At 38.2% G+C, this 13,596-nt stretch overlaps 1 protein-coding gene across 1 annotated transcript in view; it reads right to left on the bottom strand.

Moving 5' to 3' along the window:
• The window catches only part of LOC128688494 (protein P200), a 224,990-nt gene that overhangs the window by 144,282 nt on the left and 67,112 nt on the right, over positions 1–13,596 (bottom strand). Inside the window, exons 3-4 of the mRNA XM_070084463.1 lie at positions 10,416–10,598; positions 1,274–1,350 (exon numbers count right to left, since the gene is read on the bottom strand). Coding sequence (XP_069940564.1) covers positions 1,274–1,350; positions 10,416–10,598 — 260 coding nt within the window. The remainder of the gene's footprint in view (positions 1–1,273; positions 1,351–10,415; positions 10,599–13,596) is intronic.

Below are 13,596 nucleotides of genomic sequence, written 5' to 3'. Positions count from 1 at the left end.
TTATTACTAAACTTCCTTCTACAGATAGCTCAATTAAAGGCTCCCCATTTTCATTTACCCCTGGCACCCCAAATTTACCTACTACTCCCTCCACAACATTTTTACCCACTTTAGCTTTGAAATCCCCAACCACAAGTACTCTCACACTTGGTGTATATATATATATATATATATATATATATACACACCTACCATCTGACTTACGACCGAGTTCGGTTCTGAGAAACCGGCCGTAAGTCGAAATGGTCGTAAGTCGAACTTTACTACTGAATATCAACAAAACATTTTTGTAATGACTATTTTATTGTTTTATTTTGGTATTTCATGTTTTACTTTACTTTTTATGTTGTTAGTACTGTATTTTATACTGTAAGGTTTAGGATAAACACTGTGTACAACACAAATAGTTGTTTATTTCCCAGAAATTTTGCATAAAAAACACGGTCGTAAGTCGAGTGGTCGTAAGTCAAGCAGGTCGTAAGTCGGATGGTAGGTGTATATTGATATATATATCTAGGTAGTAGGTTGGTAGACAGTAACCGCCCAGGGAGGTACTACCGTCCTGCCAAGTGAGTGTAAAACGGAAGCTTGTAATTGTTTTACACGATGGTAGGATTGCTGGTGTCTTTTTTTTTTTTCTGTCTCATACACATGCAAGATTTCAGGTACGTCTTGCTACTTCTACTTACACTTAGGTCACACTACACATACATGTACAAACATATATATACACACCCCTCTGGGTTTTCTTCTATTTTCTTTCTTTCTTTCTATTTTCTTCCATGGGGAAGTGGAACAGAATTCTTCCTCCGTAAGCCATGCGTGTTGTAAGAAGCGATTAAAATGCCAAGAGCAAGGGGCTAGTAACCCCTTCTCCTGTGTATATTACTAAATTTAAAAAGAAAAACTTTCGTTTTTCTTTTTGAGCCACCCTGCCTTGGTGGGATACGGCCGGTGCGTTGACAGAAAGAAAGAAAGATATATATATTAATATATTAATAATATATAATATATATATATAATAATAATAATAACAATATATAATATATACATAAATAAATTACCATAACTGACAACATTCTTAAATAAACAAAAAAATTTATAATTTTAATCACTGGAACATTAAATATACTTGCATTCTTTACCAAAGATGCTGTACCCCACCTAATAACAGTATTTACATGTGTATAAAATAGTACTAGTATATCTTTAGACCTGGATAATAAAAGGCTAAAAAAAATCCCATGCTAGTGAAAAAACAAGAAATAATTACCGGTGTGGGAATTTCTGGAGCTGCCAGATCCTCTTCTTTTGTTTCATGCACCACAGACACAGTTTCCTTTATACCTGCTGTAAAGGTCATTATATATGTATTTTTTTATATTTTATTCAAGGTAATTTCTATCATAAATAATAATAGTGTACACATTATATATTTAATCTATTATTATATACAGTCATCTACAGCATTTTGAACAGCATAATCATCCTATTTTTTTTTTTAAATCCTCGATGTATTTCTAATTTTTTATTAAAACTTACCAAAAGAGAGACCAAATATATGTATTCATGGAATGCATGCCTGTATGAATACTGGTACAATTTAATCCCTAATTTAACAACTGTTTATGCAGAAATTAACTTTGTGAACAAGGACAAATTAGTGGATGAGTTAATTAGCAACCACTTTTCACAATGCTTGGTGCTACAGTAGTACCAGGTGAGAATCTAAACCCATGCTGCTATAGTAGTACCAGGCAAGATGGAAACCCAAGCTGCTACAGTAGCACCAGGTGAGATGGAAACCCATGCTACTACAGTAGCACCAGGTGAGATGGTAACCCATGCTGCTGCAGTAGCACCAGGTGAGATGGTAACCCATGCTGCTACAGTAGCACCAGGTGAGATGGTAACCCATGCTGCTGCAGTAGCACCAGGTGAGATGGTAACCCATGCTGCTACAGTAGCACCAGGTGAGATGGAAACCAATGCTGCTACAGTAGCACCAAGTGAAATGGAAACCCATGCTGCTACAGTAGCACCAGGTGAGATGGAAACCTATACTGCTGCAGTAGCACCAGGTGAGATGGAAACCCATGCTGCTACAGTAGCAACAGGTGAGATGGTAACCCATGCTACTACAGTAGCACCAGGTGAGATGGTAACTCATGTTGCTACAGTAGCACCAGGTGAAATGGAAACCCATGCTGCTACAGTAATATCAGGAGGGACATTAGCTCATGCTGCTACAGTAGCACCAGGCAGGATGAAAGTCCATCTTGTTATACAGTAGCAACAAACAGGAAAGAAGTCTGTGCAGGTACAACAGCACCAGGATGGTCAGTAGTCTGTGCAGGTACAATAGAACCAGAATGATTAGAAGTCTGTGCAAGCACTACAATAGCACCAGGATGGTCAGAAGTCAATGCAGGTACTACAATAGCACCAGGATGGTCAGAATTTTGTGTAGTAACTACAATAGCACCAGGATGGTCAGAAGTTTGTGCAGGTAGTACAATAGCATCAAGATGGTCAGAAGTCTGTGTAGGTACTACAATAGAACCAGGATGGTCAGAAGTCCATGCAAGTACTGCAATATCACCAGGATGGTCAGAAGTCCATGCAGGAACTACAATATCACCAGGATGGTCAGAAGTCCATGCAGGAGCTACAATATCACCAGTATGGTCAGAAGTCTGTGCAGGTACTACAATAGCACCAGGATGGTCAGAAGTCCATGCAGGTACTACAATAGCACCAGGATGGTCAGAAGTTCATGCAGGAACTACAATAGAACTAAGATGGTCAAAGTCTGTGCAGGTACTACAATAGCACCAGGATTGTCAGAAGTCTGTGCTGCTATGCAGCAATTGTTATGATTTGCCCAGCTATTGAGACAGCCTGTTATGCTTTATCCCAGCTTCAGCACACTCAATGTTACTCCAGCCAATCTGAGTTCAAAACAACAAAGTGACAAGTTTTGCAGTGATGTGAAGGTAAAGAAGATGAGTATTAATTTAAGACAAGTGTATATTCTGAGGCAGACTGGTGGCACCGAGAAAAAAACTGACACTGTTAAACTTAAGATTACCTATGCTATGCTGACATAATACACCATAATTAAAAACCAAGAATTATATTGGGTGCTGGGTGTGCAACTCTAAACTAGCTCTTTCTCAAATCAATTCAACTTTACTCTTAATCTAAATTCTAACCTCTGAACACAATCTAGCTTCTATATCCTTAATCTTCCTCAATTTCATCTCTCTCTGAATTCTTCATCCAACCTATCTTGCTTATTCCACCCAGTTACTTTACAGAAAGAAATGATTCCACCACACCTCTCTTCATATTACAACACCCAAGAAGATAACCAGTATTTAAGAATACACTAATGTTAGAGTGCTAAAATATGTTAAAAGAAAAAGTGTATGGAAAACATTTTTCTAAGAAGCATTTTGCACACACCATATTTCATTAGAAAAATGGGATTACCACAGTTTTGAGCTCAGGGTTCATCACGTGGTATTATGTGATGAGCTCAGCTCACTCAGATAAGTGCTCTGAAAAAATCGACATCTTAGGTAAGCCTAAAAGTGGTGACTTTATAATGGAGACGGTGTGAACCTATAGTCTTGATGAAGCATCAGTTCATTCTCTTAAAAGGAATGAGATGATAAGAGCTTGGGTGGGACCTCCTGAAAAGTATGACACATAGGTCACAACAGCTAAAGAAGATATAACATTACTGAGCGAGTAGATTCAGCAGAAACAAAGAAAAGTTTACCACTTAATTTCATCTTAATAAAGAAAAACACCTTGGGAGGTTCAAACTGTGCAATCAGTTGCTAATATTAAATTTTCCTGTAAAACTGCTTTTGCTAACCACATGGCTGCAGAGAATTTCCCTTCTGAACTGCAGGAAATTATTTCTGAAGGAGGGTATGAGTAACAGTACGTGTTTAATGCTAACAAGTCTTTATTGATAGATGCCATCGAGAACTTACAACAGCCAGCACCCAGGATTCAAGGCATCAAAGGATCACTTCAGCATGTGCAACAGTTGGGTATCTTTATTCTGAAACATTTCACCTACACAGTAGGCTTCTTCAGCTAAATACAGAGGATACAGCAGAAGCAGTGGAAATGTAAAGATGATGTAATCAGTCCATGACTTTTGACAAAGTAGTTTTGAGGTGGTCAGTCCTTCAGCCTGGAGAAGAGTTCAGCTCCACAGAATGGAACAACGTGAAGCTAAAGCACGAGAACGGAGACTTATATACTGCTTCTACCGGTGAGGAAAAGCTCACTACAGGAAGCAAGAATGTAAGACAAAGAGATACTGTAGCAACCCTGCTGGCCCATATTATGTAGGTCCTTCTCAAATCCAAGCATTTTACTCATAACTAGTGGTTAGGAAATAAGTTATCAAAGATGTCCTCTGTACCAAGGTACCATTATGTTGCAGTGTCCAACAGTGAGAATATAATAATGGTTTACAATACTGACAACAAGATAAGCAACACTGCAACACAAGAGTTACATTATTTTTTGGATAATAAATTATAACCAGGATTGATTGGCAATGGTTTATGGCATCCCAGTAATAGAATCAGACTTAGTAATAACCTTGATGATCAGGCCCTGATTCACCAGGAGGCCTGGTCATGTACCAGGCCATGGAGACATTGATCCCCGGAATACACTCCAGATAGGCAGGTAGACCCATAAAACAGATTGGGAATGTAGCAGGGCCTCAAGAAAATCATCAAAAATCAAACATTTCCACTACTTTGAGCCTGATTTCAAGCTACTTCTGGTCCTGAAATCAAGCAACATCATCTATATTTCAGGAATATGTCTTCTATTCTATCAAATGCAAGAGTCAAAAAAAAAAAAAATCCTTGAAAACACTTTAAAGTCACTACTTTAAACCAAGCACAAAATCAGAAGTTTGCTCTTCCTTATCATGCATTGTGCGGGGCAGGAATTGTTTTTATACTGTGCACACTCATTGCAGATTCACTTGCTCATATCTAGGCCAAAATTTACTGTTCACAGCTTATGAGGGAGACGAACTCAAAATGCAGATCTATGTAAGTGACCCTGGCATCAACTACGTAGCTCTACATAAGACAGTGAAAAGGTTAATCACATCACCAGGCCTCTCCTATATAACTCTTGCCCTCCATTCTGAATCCAGCACCCAAAAAAGTTGGTGTTTTTCTCTATTTTTCAGCTAATAAACCATAGCCAAGAAAGCTTGGCCATGGTTAGGTCCCAATAACTGATGCATAGTAAATACCCTGAAAACAAATGGGTCAATCAATTGGCATCAAGAAACAGCCAATAAACCATGAAGAGCACCTTAGAATAAGCCCCAAAGTTGCTATTTTAACCCAAACACAAAGTCAGACGTTAGCTGTTCACATTATGCACTGTGCAGGGCAGGATTTTTTTTATACTGTGCACACCCACTGCACAACTCCATTCTCTCATGTGTCGGCCAAAATTTGCTGCTCACAGCACAGTTGAGGGCACAATGATTTACGAGTAGATCTACGTAAACTCACTAGCCCACAATGACAGATTTATGTGCAAGACAGAAAAAAAAGGTTAATATAAATAAAGCATAATTTTAAAAAGCTGTTAATAAATTCAGAGAAATCATAAATAAATTTCTAACATTTCCCCCTGAATGCCTATAGTTTTATTATTCAATTAACCCTTTCAGGGTCCGTCCCGTAGATCTACGGCTTTACGTTCAGGGTCCAAACCGTAGATCTACGCCATGAGCTCAGCTCACTCTGATAAACTGTGAGTGGTACATTTGGGCCTAGATATGAGAGAATACATCTATGTGGTATGTGTGCACCACATAAAACAGATCCTGCAGCACACTGTGTATAATGAGAGAAAAAAAAACGAAATCATGATTTTTCGATTAAAACAGCAACTTTGCAGTGTTTTTTCGTATGTTTTTTATAGTTATATTTGCGATTTCTTGGTCTCATTTGATAGAATGGAAGACATATTACAGAAATAGAGATGATTTTGATTGGTTTTAGCACTGGAAATGGCTTGAAACTGAGCTCAAAGTAGCAGAAATGTTAAATTTTTGCCGATATTCAAGAGCAAACAAACGACCTCACACGTCTAATACACGTCAGCTGGTGGGTCTAATATACATTCACAAATATGGTGATGATATTTATACAATTACAGTGGACCCCCGCATAACGATGGCATCACATAGCGATTATTTCGCATACCGCTTACTTTAATTGCAAAAATTTTGCCTCACATACCGCTTAAAAACCCGCTTACCGATTTTCGTCCGAGACGCGCTCACATGTTCCGCCGGTGGCATTGTTTACCAGCCAGCCTCCGCGGTAACATCCAAGCATACAATCGGAATATTTCGTATTATTACAGTGTTTTCGGTGCTTTTTCTGGAAAATAAGTGACCATGGGCCCCAAGAAAGCTTCTAGTGCCAACCCTACAGCAATAAGGGTGAGAATTACAATAGAGATGAAGAAAAAGATCATTGATAAGTATGAAAGTGGAGTGCATGTCTCCGAGCTGGCCAGGTTGTATAATAAACCCCAATCAACCATCGCTACTATTGGTGGTACAGCTGCTGCTGCTGCTGCACTGTCAGCTGCTGCTGCTGCTGCACTGTCAGCTGCTGCTGTAGCACCGTTGTTGGTGTGGCTTATTGAGAATACCAAGAAACAATTAACCCCAGAGGATTTGCCACCCAGGATAACCCAAAAAAGTCAGTGTCATCGAAGACTGTCTAACTTATTTCCATTGGGGTCCTTAATCTTGTCTCCCAGGATGCAACCCACACAAGTCGACTAACACCCAGGTGAACAGGGAAAAATGCCTGGAACTAGTGCTCATATTGGTGAATTTAAAGCCAGCAAAGGTTGGTTTGAGAGATTTAAGAATCGTAGTGGCATACACAGTGTGATAAGGCCTGTTCTGGAAGAAAATGCCAAACAGGACCTACAGTACTCAGGAGGAAAAGGCACTCCCAGGACACAGTGTCTCATCAGTCATTGCTGCATCTTCAATAAAGGTAAGTGTCATTTATTCTTCATTTAGTAGACTAGTACATGCACAATATATACTGTGCATGTACTACTCTACTATTGTGCATGTATCCTTCTCTTTGTGTGTGGGAAAATGTATATTTCATGTGGTAAATTTTTTTTTTTCATACTTTTGGGTGTCTTGCACGGATTAATTTGATTTCCATTATTTCTTATGGGGAAAATTCATTCACATAGCGATTATTTCGCATAACAATGAGCCCTCTTGCACGGATTAAAATCGTTAACCGGGAGTCCACTGTATTACAGTATTGCATAACAGTAAATCTTCTATTTTTTGGTGAGAATAAAAATTCATTATGTGAATAAAAAATCAAAATGGAATTTATTTGTAAAGCCTCAAAACATAACTAATGAACAGAGGAAATGTTAGTTTAGTGCCAGGAATGCCTACATTGTTCATTCTGGACCCTATTTTGAAATTGGAATATTTTGAACTTTGTGTTAAATTGGCCAAATTAACAATTTCCGATCACTTTATTTTGTAGTTGAAACAGTTGACTTGGCGATTTCTTGTGCTCAATCGATAGAATAGAAGTAATACTAGTGAAATAGCTAAGAATTTGGTTGATTGGAATAATGTAATTGGCCTAAAATGGGAGTCAAAGTCGGCAAAATCGCCGATTCGTAAATATCGCTGACACATCAAAATTCGCGAGAGCATAATTTCGTCAATTTTCCACCAAATTTTGTACTTTTTGTTTTATTACCTTCACAAAAAGATTCTGTACGATTTCATAAGAAAAAATAACAAATTTTTTTTTTTAACCCTTTGACTGTCGAAGGGCCCAATCCTGAAGTTGCTCCTGGTGTCGCAAAATATTCGAAAAAAAAAAATTATTTTTTCTTATGAAATGATAGAGAATCTTTTCCCGATTGTAAAGACACCAAAAAAACGAAATTTGATGGAAAACTGACGGAATTACGCTTTCGCGAAGTTAGCGACTTCGGCGATATTTAAAAATCGGCAATTTCGCCCACTTTGAGCCCTATTTTCGGCTAATTCCGTTATTCCAGTCAACCAAACTCATAACTATTTCTTCAGAACTCTATTTTTTCTATCGATTGAGCACAAGAAACTGCCCATTTACCGATTTCAACTACCCAATAACATGGTCAGAAATTTGCAATTTGGCCAATTTCACGAAAATTAAAAAATACGACAATTTCAAAATAAGGTCCAGAATGAACAATGCAGACATTCCTGGCTCTAAAATAAGATTTTCTTTGTTCATCAGTCATGTCTCCAGGTCCCTGTGATATTACTCTTGCTTTTTATTTTGAAATTTTATTCAAACAAAAAATAGAAGATTTACTGTTATGCAGACTACTGCAATACTGTAATAATTGTAAAAATTACATCAACCCATTCATGACTGCGTATTAGAATGGCTATTTGGACATTTATTGGACAATGACATCATTTGTTTACTTTTGAACATCGGCAAAAATCAAACATTTCCTGTACTTTGTGCTCCATTTCCAGGTTCTTTTTATAGTAAAATTAATCAAAATCACCTCGATTTCTATAATATAGTTTCCATTCTATCAAATGAGACCATGAAAACGAGAATACAACCACAAATACTATACGAAAATAGACCACAAAGTCGGCATTTTAATTAAAAAAAACGGTCGGAGTTTTTTTTTCTCATTGTGCACTGCGTGCTCCAGGATTTTTTTTATGTGGTGCACACTGACCACACAGACCCATTCTCTCACATGTGGGCCTACTAGCTTTCTCCTGCCTGATTTGAAGCCGCTAGAATTTATGAGTATATATACGTCAAACACGGTACCTCACAAACGTATATATACGGCCGCGACAGTCAAAGGGTTAAATTCTTGGACACTGGTGCGTGACTCCAGATTTGGACCTTGGACCCTGAAAGGGTTAACCCTTTGACTGTCGCAACCCCAAATCCTGAGGTGTCTCCTGGTGTCGCAAAATATTTGAAAGAAAAAAAAATTTTTTTTTCTTATGAAATGATAGAGAATCTTTCCCCGATGGTAAAGACACCAAAAGGATGAAATTTGAAGGAAAACTTATGGGATTACGCTGTTGCGAAGTTAGCAACCTTGGCGATATTTACGAATCGACGATTTCGCCCACTATGAGCCCTATTTTCGGCTAATTCCATTGTTCTAGTTGATCAAACACATATCTATTTCCTTAGAACTCCATTTGTTCTATCGATTTAGTACAAGAAACTGCCATTTACTGATTTCAACTACCCAATAAAGTGGTCAGAAATTACCAATATGGCCAATTTCACGCAAATTAAAAAATATGCCAATTTCAAAATAGGGTTCAGAATGAACAATGCAGACATTCCTGACTCTAAAATAACATTTTCTTTGTTCATCAGTCACGTCTCCAGGCCCTTCTGATATTACTCTTGCTTTCTATTTTGAATTTTTATTCAAACAAAAAATAGAAGATTTACTGTTATGCAGACTACTGCAATATTGTAATAATTGTATAAATAATGTCAACCCATTCATGGCTGCATATTAGAATGGCTAGTTGGACATTGGCAAAAATCAAACATTTCCCCTACTTTGAGCTCCATTTCAAGGTTCTTTTCATAGTAAAACCAATCAAATTCACCTCCATTTCTATATGTTTTCCATTCTATCAAATGTGACTACAAAAACAAGAATACGTATAACCTTAAAATCTATACGAAAATATACCTCAAAGTTGGCATTTTAATCCAAAAAACACGGTCAGAGTTTTTTTTCTCATCATGCACTGCTTGCTGCAGGATTTTTTTTATACTGAGCACACTGACCACACAGACCCATTCTCTCACATGTGGGCCTACCAGCTTTCTCCCGCTTGATTTGAAGCCGTTAGAATTTTTGAGTATATATACATCGAACACATTGACTTCTAAGATATGTATATACGACCAAAACAGTCAAAGGGTTAAGAACTAAACAGGCTTGGAAAGTTTAAAATACTGTAGACTACTAAAAACAGAGCAAAATTATTTTTGTAGTAAATACTGATGAGTGATTAGCAATGTTTCTCTCTCAACTGTTAAACTGTCCAAACGTAGATTTACGTTGACGTGCGTAGCACTCTGACCTTTATTTTCTCCATTTGAAAGCATGTAAAATTGGACGTAGATCTATGTTTGGAGCACTACGCACGTCAACGTAGATCTACGTTTGGACAGTGTAAGGGTTAAAGACAACTTAAAAAAAAAAAATGCCCCATTACTTCATAAGTAGTTAATGACATCAATATGACAATGCATTATTTACAAAACCAGCACTCCATGCCCTACCCTGCTTGCCTTGTAGTTCAATCAAGATAAGTGCAACGACCAGTGACAATGAGACAAGAAGTACCAGGAAAATAATCTTGGCTATAATCCCACTGCTGTCACCATTGGTAGTGCTGTGGTTCTTGCCAATATTATTTGTCATCGCCTTGCCTTTGGTGTCTGTCATATCATCTTCGGCTTCATCTGTAAATGAAAACAAATTAGATGACACAAATTAACTTCAAATCTTTATGCACAGTATTAGCTGAATAACATGTATTACAGGTGATAGGCAGCTACAAACAAAATTTATGAATTCCTTTAACCCTTAAATGGTCTAAACAAATCGACGTTCAAATTCGTAGTGCTACAAAAGTAGATCTACTTTTTTTTTACATATTTTCAAATGTAACAAAAAAAAATGTAGATAAAAGTTTTTTTTACACGTTATCAAATGTAAAACAAAAAAGAAGATCTACATTTTTTTACATACTTTCAGATGTTGAAAAAACGTATATATACGTTTGGACCATTTAAGGGTTAAAAATAAAACTGAAAAAAGGCCTTGCTATGTACAATTAGCCCCCACAGAAGTAGAATGAATTCTTTCCACTTTTACAAAGACCTTTCTCGCTAGGCAAGACTGACTTTTAGATTTGTTTTTTCACAAAGCAAATGAATGTCTTTATTCCTTAGGAGTATACACAGAAATAACAATAATTAGAATTTTCAATGCATCTGGATACAATTTTGGCACAATTGTGATACAAATGCAACTTGGTACAACTGAATGTTCAAAAGAAAGCTACTCATTATACAAAACATTTTGGGCAGACTAATACTAAAACTTAGTACTGAGGGTACTTAATTCTAGTCCTAGCATATAAATTTAGGCATTTTGTGACAACAATACAGTGGAACCTTAGTTTTCGTATGCCCCAGTTTTCATACATCCGCTCAGTTTTCATAGTTAAAAATGGTCCGTACCAAATGCGTCTAGCACCCACACAAAGCATCCCATGCATTCGTGACTCAGTCTGCCCTTGTTTCTCATTGAGTGAGCATCACCCCGAGCGTTCATCTGAAACATTTCGTAATAATCCATTGTTTTTTGTGCTTGTTTGTTGAGTGTGACTGCTAAATAAGCCACCATGGGGCCAAAGAAATTTCCGAGTGCCAGCCATCTGAGAAAGAAGGCGAGAAACACGATAGAAATCAAGAAAGAACTCATAGCAAAGTACGTAAGTGGCGTACGTGTGGCCGATCTCCCCAGGGTGTACGGGAAGAAAAAAGAAATCAAGGAAGCTGAAGTTGCGAAGGGGTATATGTGCTAACAAAAAAGAGATCACAAACAATTGAGAAGCTGTTGGTGTGGATCAACGAAAAACAGTTAGAGGGAGATAGTGTTTTGGAGGCGATAATTTGTGAGCAAGGCAGTTGCATGCGGATCTAGCAAAGAAAATACCTGGAACAATTGCTGCTGTTAGTGAATTTATGGCCAGCAGAGGCTGGTTTGACAAATTCGACAAGTGAACTGGCATACAGTGTGGTGTGGTATGGCATGGCGAGGCTGCAAGTTCAGACAAACATGGGGCCAAAGAATTCGTTGATGAATTCAAGGAGTACATAGAAGCTGAAGGATTCCTCCCCAAACAAGTCTTCAATTGTGACGAAACAGGCCTCTTTTGGAAGAAAATGCCAAAGGGGACCTACATTACGCAGGAGGAAAAGGTACTGCCAGTACACAAGCCTATGAAGGATAGGCTAACTCTTTTGTTCTGTGCTAATGCTAGTGGGGATTTCAAAGTGAAGCCTTTACTTGTGTATCACTCTGAAAATCCCAGTGTGTTCAAGAAAAACAATGTCATCAAGAGTAAATTGTGTGCGATGTGGAAGGCTAACAATAAGGCATGGGTCACGAGGAAAATTTTCATTGAGTGGGTCTATGAAGTGTTTGGCCCAAGTGTGAAAAAATACCTCCTGGAAAATCAACTGCCACTCAAGTGCTTCCTGGTAATGGACAATGCTCCTGCTCATCCTCCAGACTTGGAAGACCAATTGTTGAAGGAGTTTAGTTTCATCACAGTGAAGTTCTTGCCCTCCTAATACCACTCCTCTCATCCAGCCCATGGAGCAGCAGGTCATTTCAGACTTCAAAAAATTCTACATCAAAGCACTGTTTCAAAGGTGCTTTGAAGTGACCTCAGACACTGAACTGACCCTAGGAGAGTTCTGGAGGAATCACTTCAATATCCTCAATTGCATAAGCCTTATAGATAACGCTTGGCAGGGAGTGACTTCCAGGACGATGAGCTCTGCTTGGAGAAAACTGTGGTCAGAATGTGTCCTCGAGAAGGATTTTGAAGAGTTTGAGGCTGACCCTGACGACCCTAAGCCTATTGTGGAATCTACTGTGTCTTTGGGGAAGTCCATGGAGTTGGATCTGAGTGGCCAGGATGTGAAAGAGCTGGTGGATGACCATAGGGAAGAGCTAACCACTGTAGAGATGCAAGACCTTCAACTGGAACAGCAACAGACTGCAGCTGAGGAAACTGCTTTAGAGGAGGGGTAAGAGAGAAGGGAGAATGTGCCTTCTTCAGTGATTAAGGACTTGTGTGCAAAGTGGAGTGAGTAGCAAAGTTTTGTGGAGAAATATCACCCTAACAAAGCTGTTGCAAGCCATGTCTGCAACATGTTCAATGACAATGCCTTGTCCCATTTTAGGCAAATCTTAAAGAGACACCAGAAACAGACCTCTCTGGACAGATTTTTTGTGAGACAGGGATACAGTGACTCTCAAGCTGGTCCTAGTGCCAGTAAAAGACAAAGAAGAGAAGTAACCTCAGATAGAGCCTTGATACCTGAAGTCCTTATGGAAGGGGATTCGTCTTCCAAACAATAACTCCTCCTCCTCCCTCTCCCCTCCTTGTCATCCTGCATATGCCAACAAGAGTCTTCAAAAAAGGTAAAAGTGATGTTAAATGTTCACTTATCCATTTCATTAGTCATTTATATTTATTTCTCATTATTTTCTGTATTTAAAACTGTAGTTATTCTCTATAAAATGTATTTTTTTGTTAATATTTTTGGGTGTCAGAACGGATTAAAGTGGGCCCTCAACCAGCGATGGCATCGATTAACAATAAATCTGACTAGCGATACATTTTAACGCAAAAATTTTGCCTCAACTAGCGCTTAAAAA

The sequence above is a fragment of the Cherax quadricarinatus genome, chromosome 13 (genome assembly GCF_038502225.1).
Source record: "Cherax quadricarinatus isolate ZL_2023a chromosome 13, ASM3850222v1, whole genome shotgun sequence".
In the NCBI taxonomy this organism is placed as follows: Eukaryota; Metazoa; Arthropoda; class Malacostraca; order Decapoda; family Parastacidae; genus Cherax; species Cherax quadricarinatus.
The sequence above is the reverse complement of the archived record's forward strand: the minus strand, read 5'-3'. Positions and strand labels throughout refer to the sequence as shown.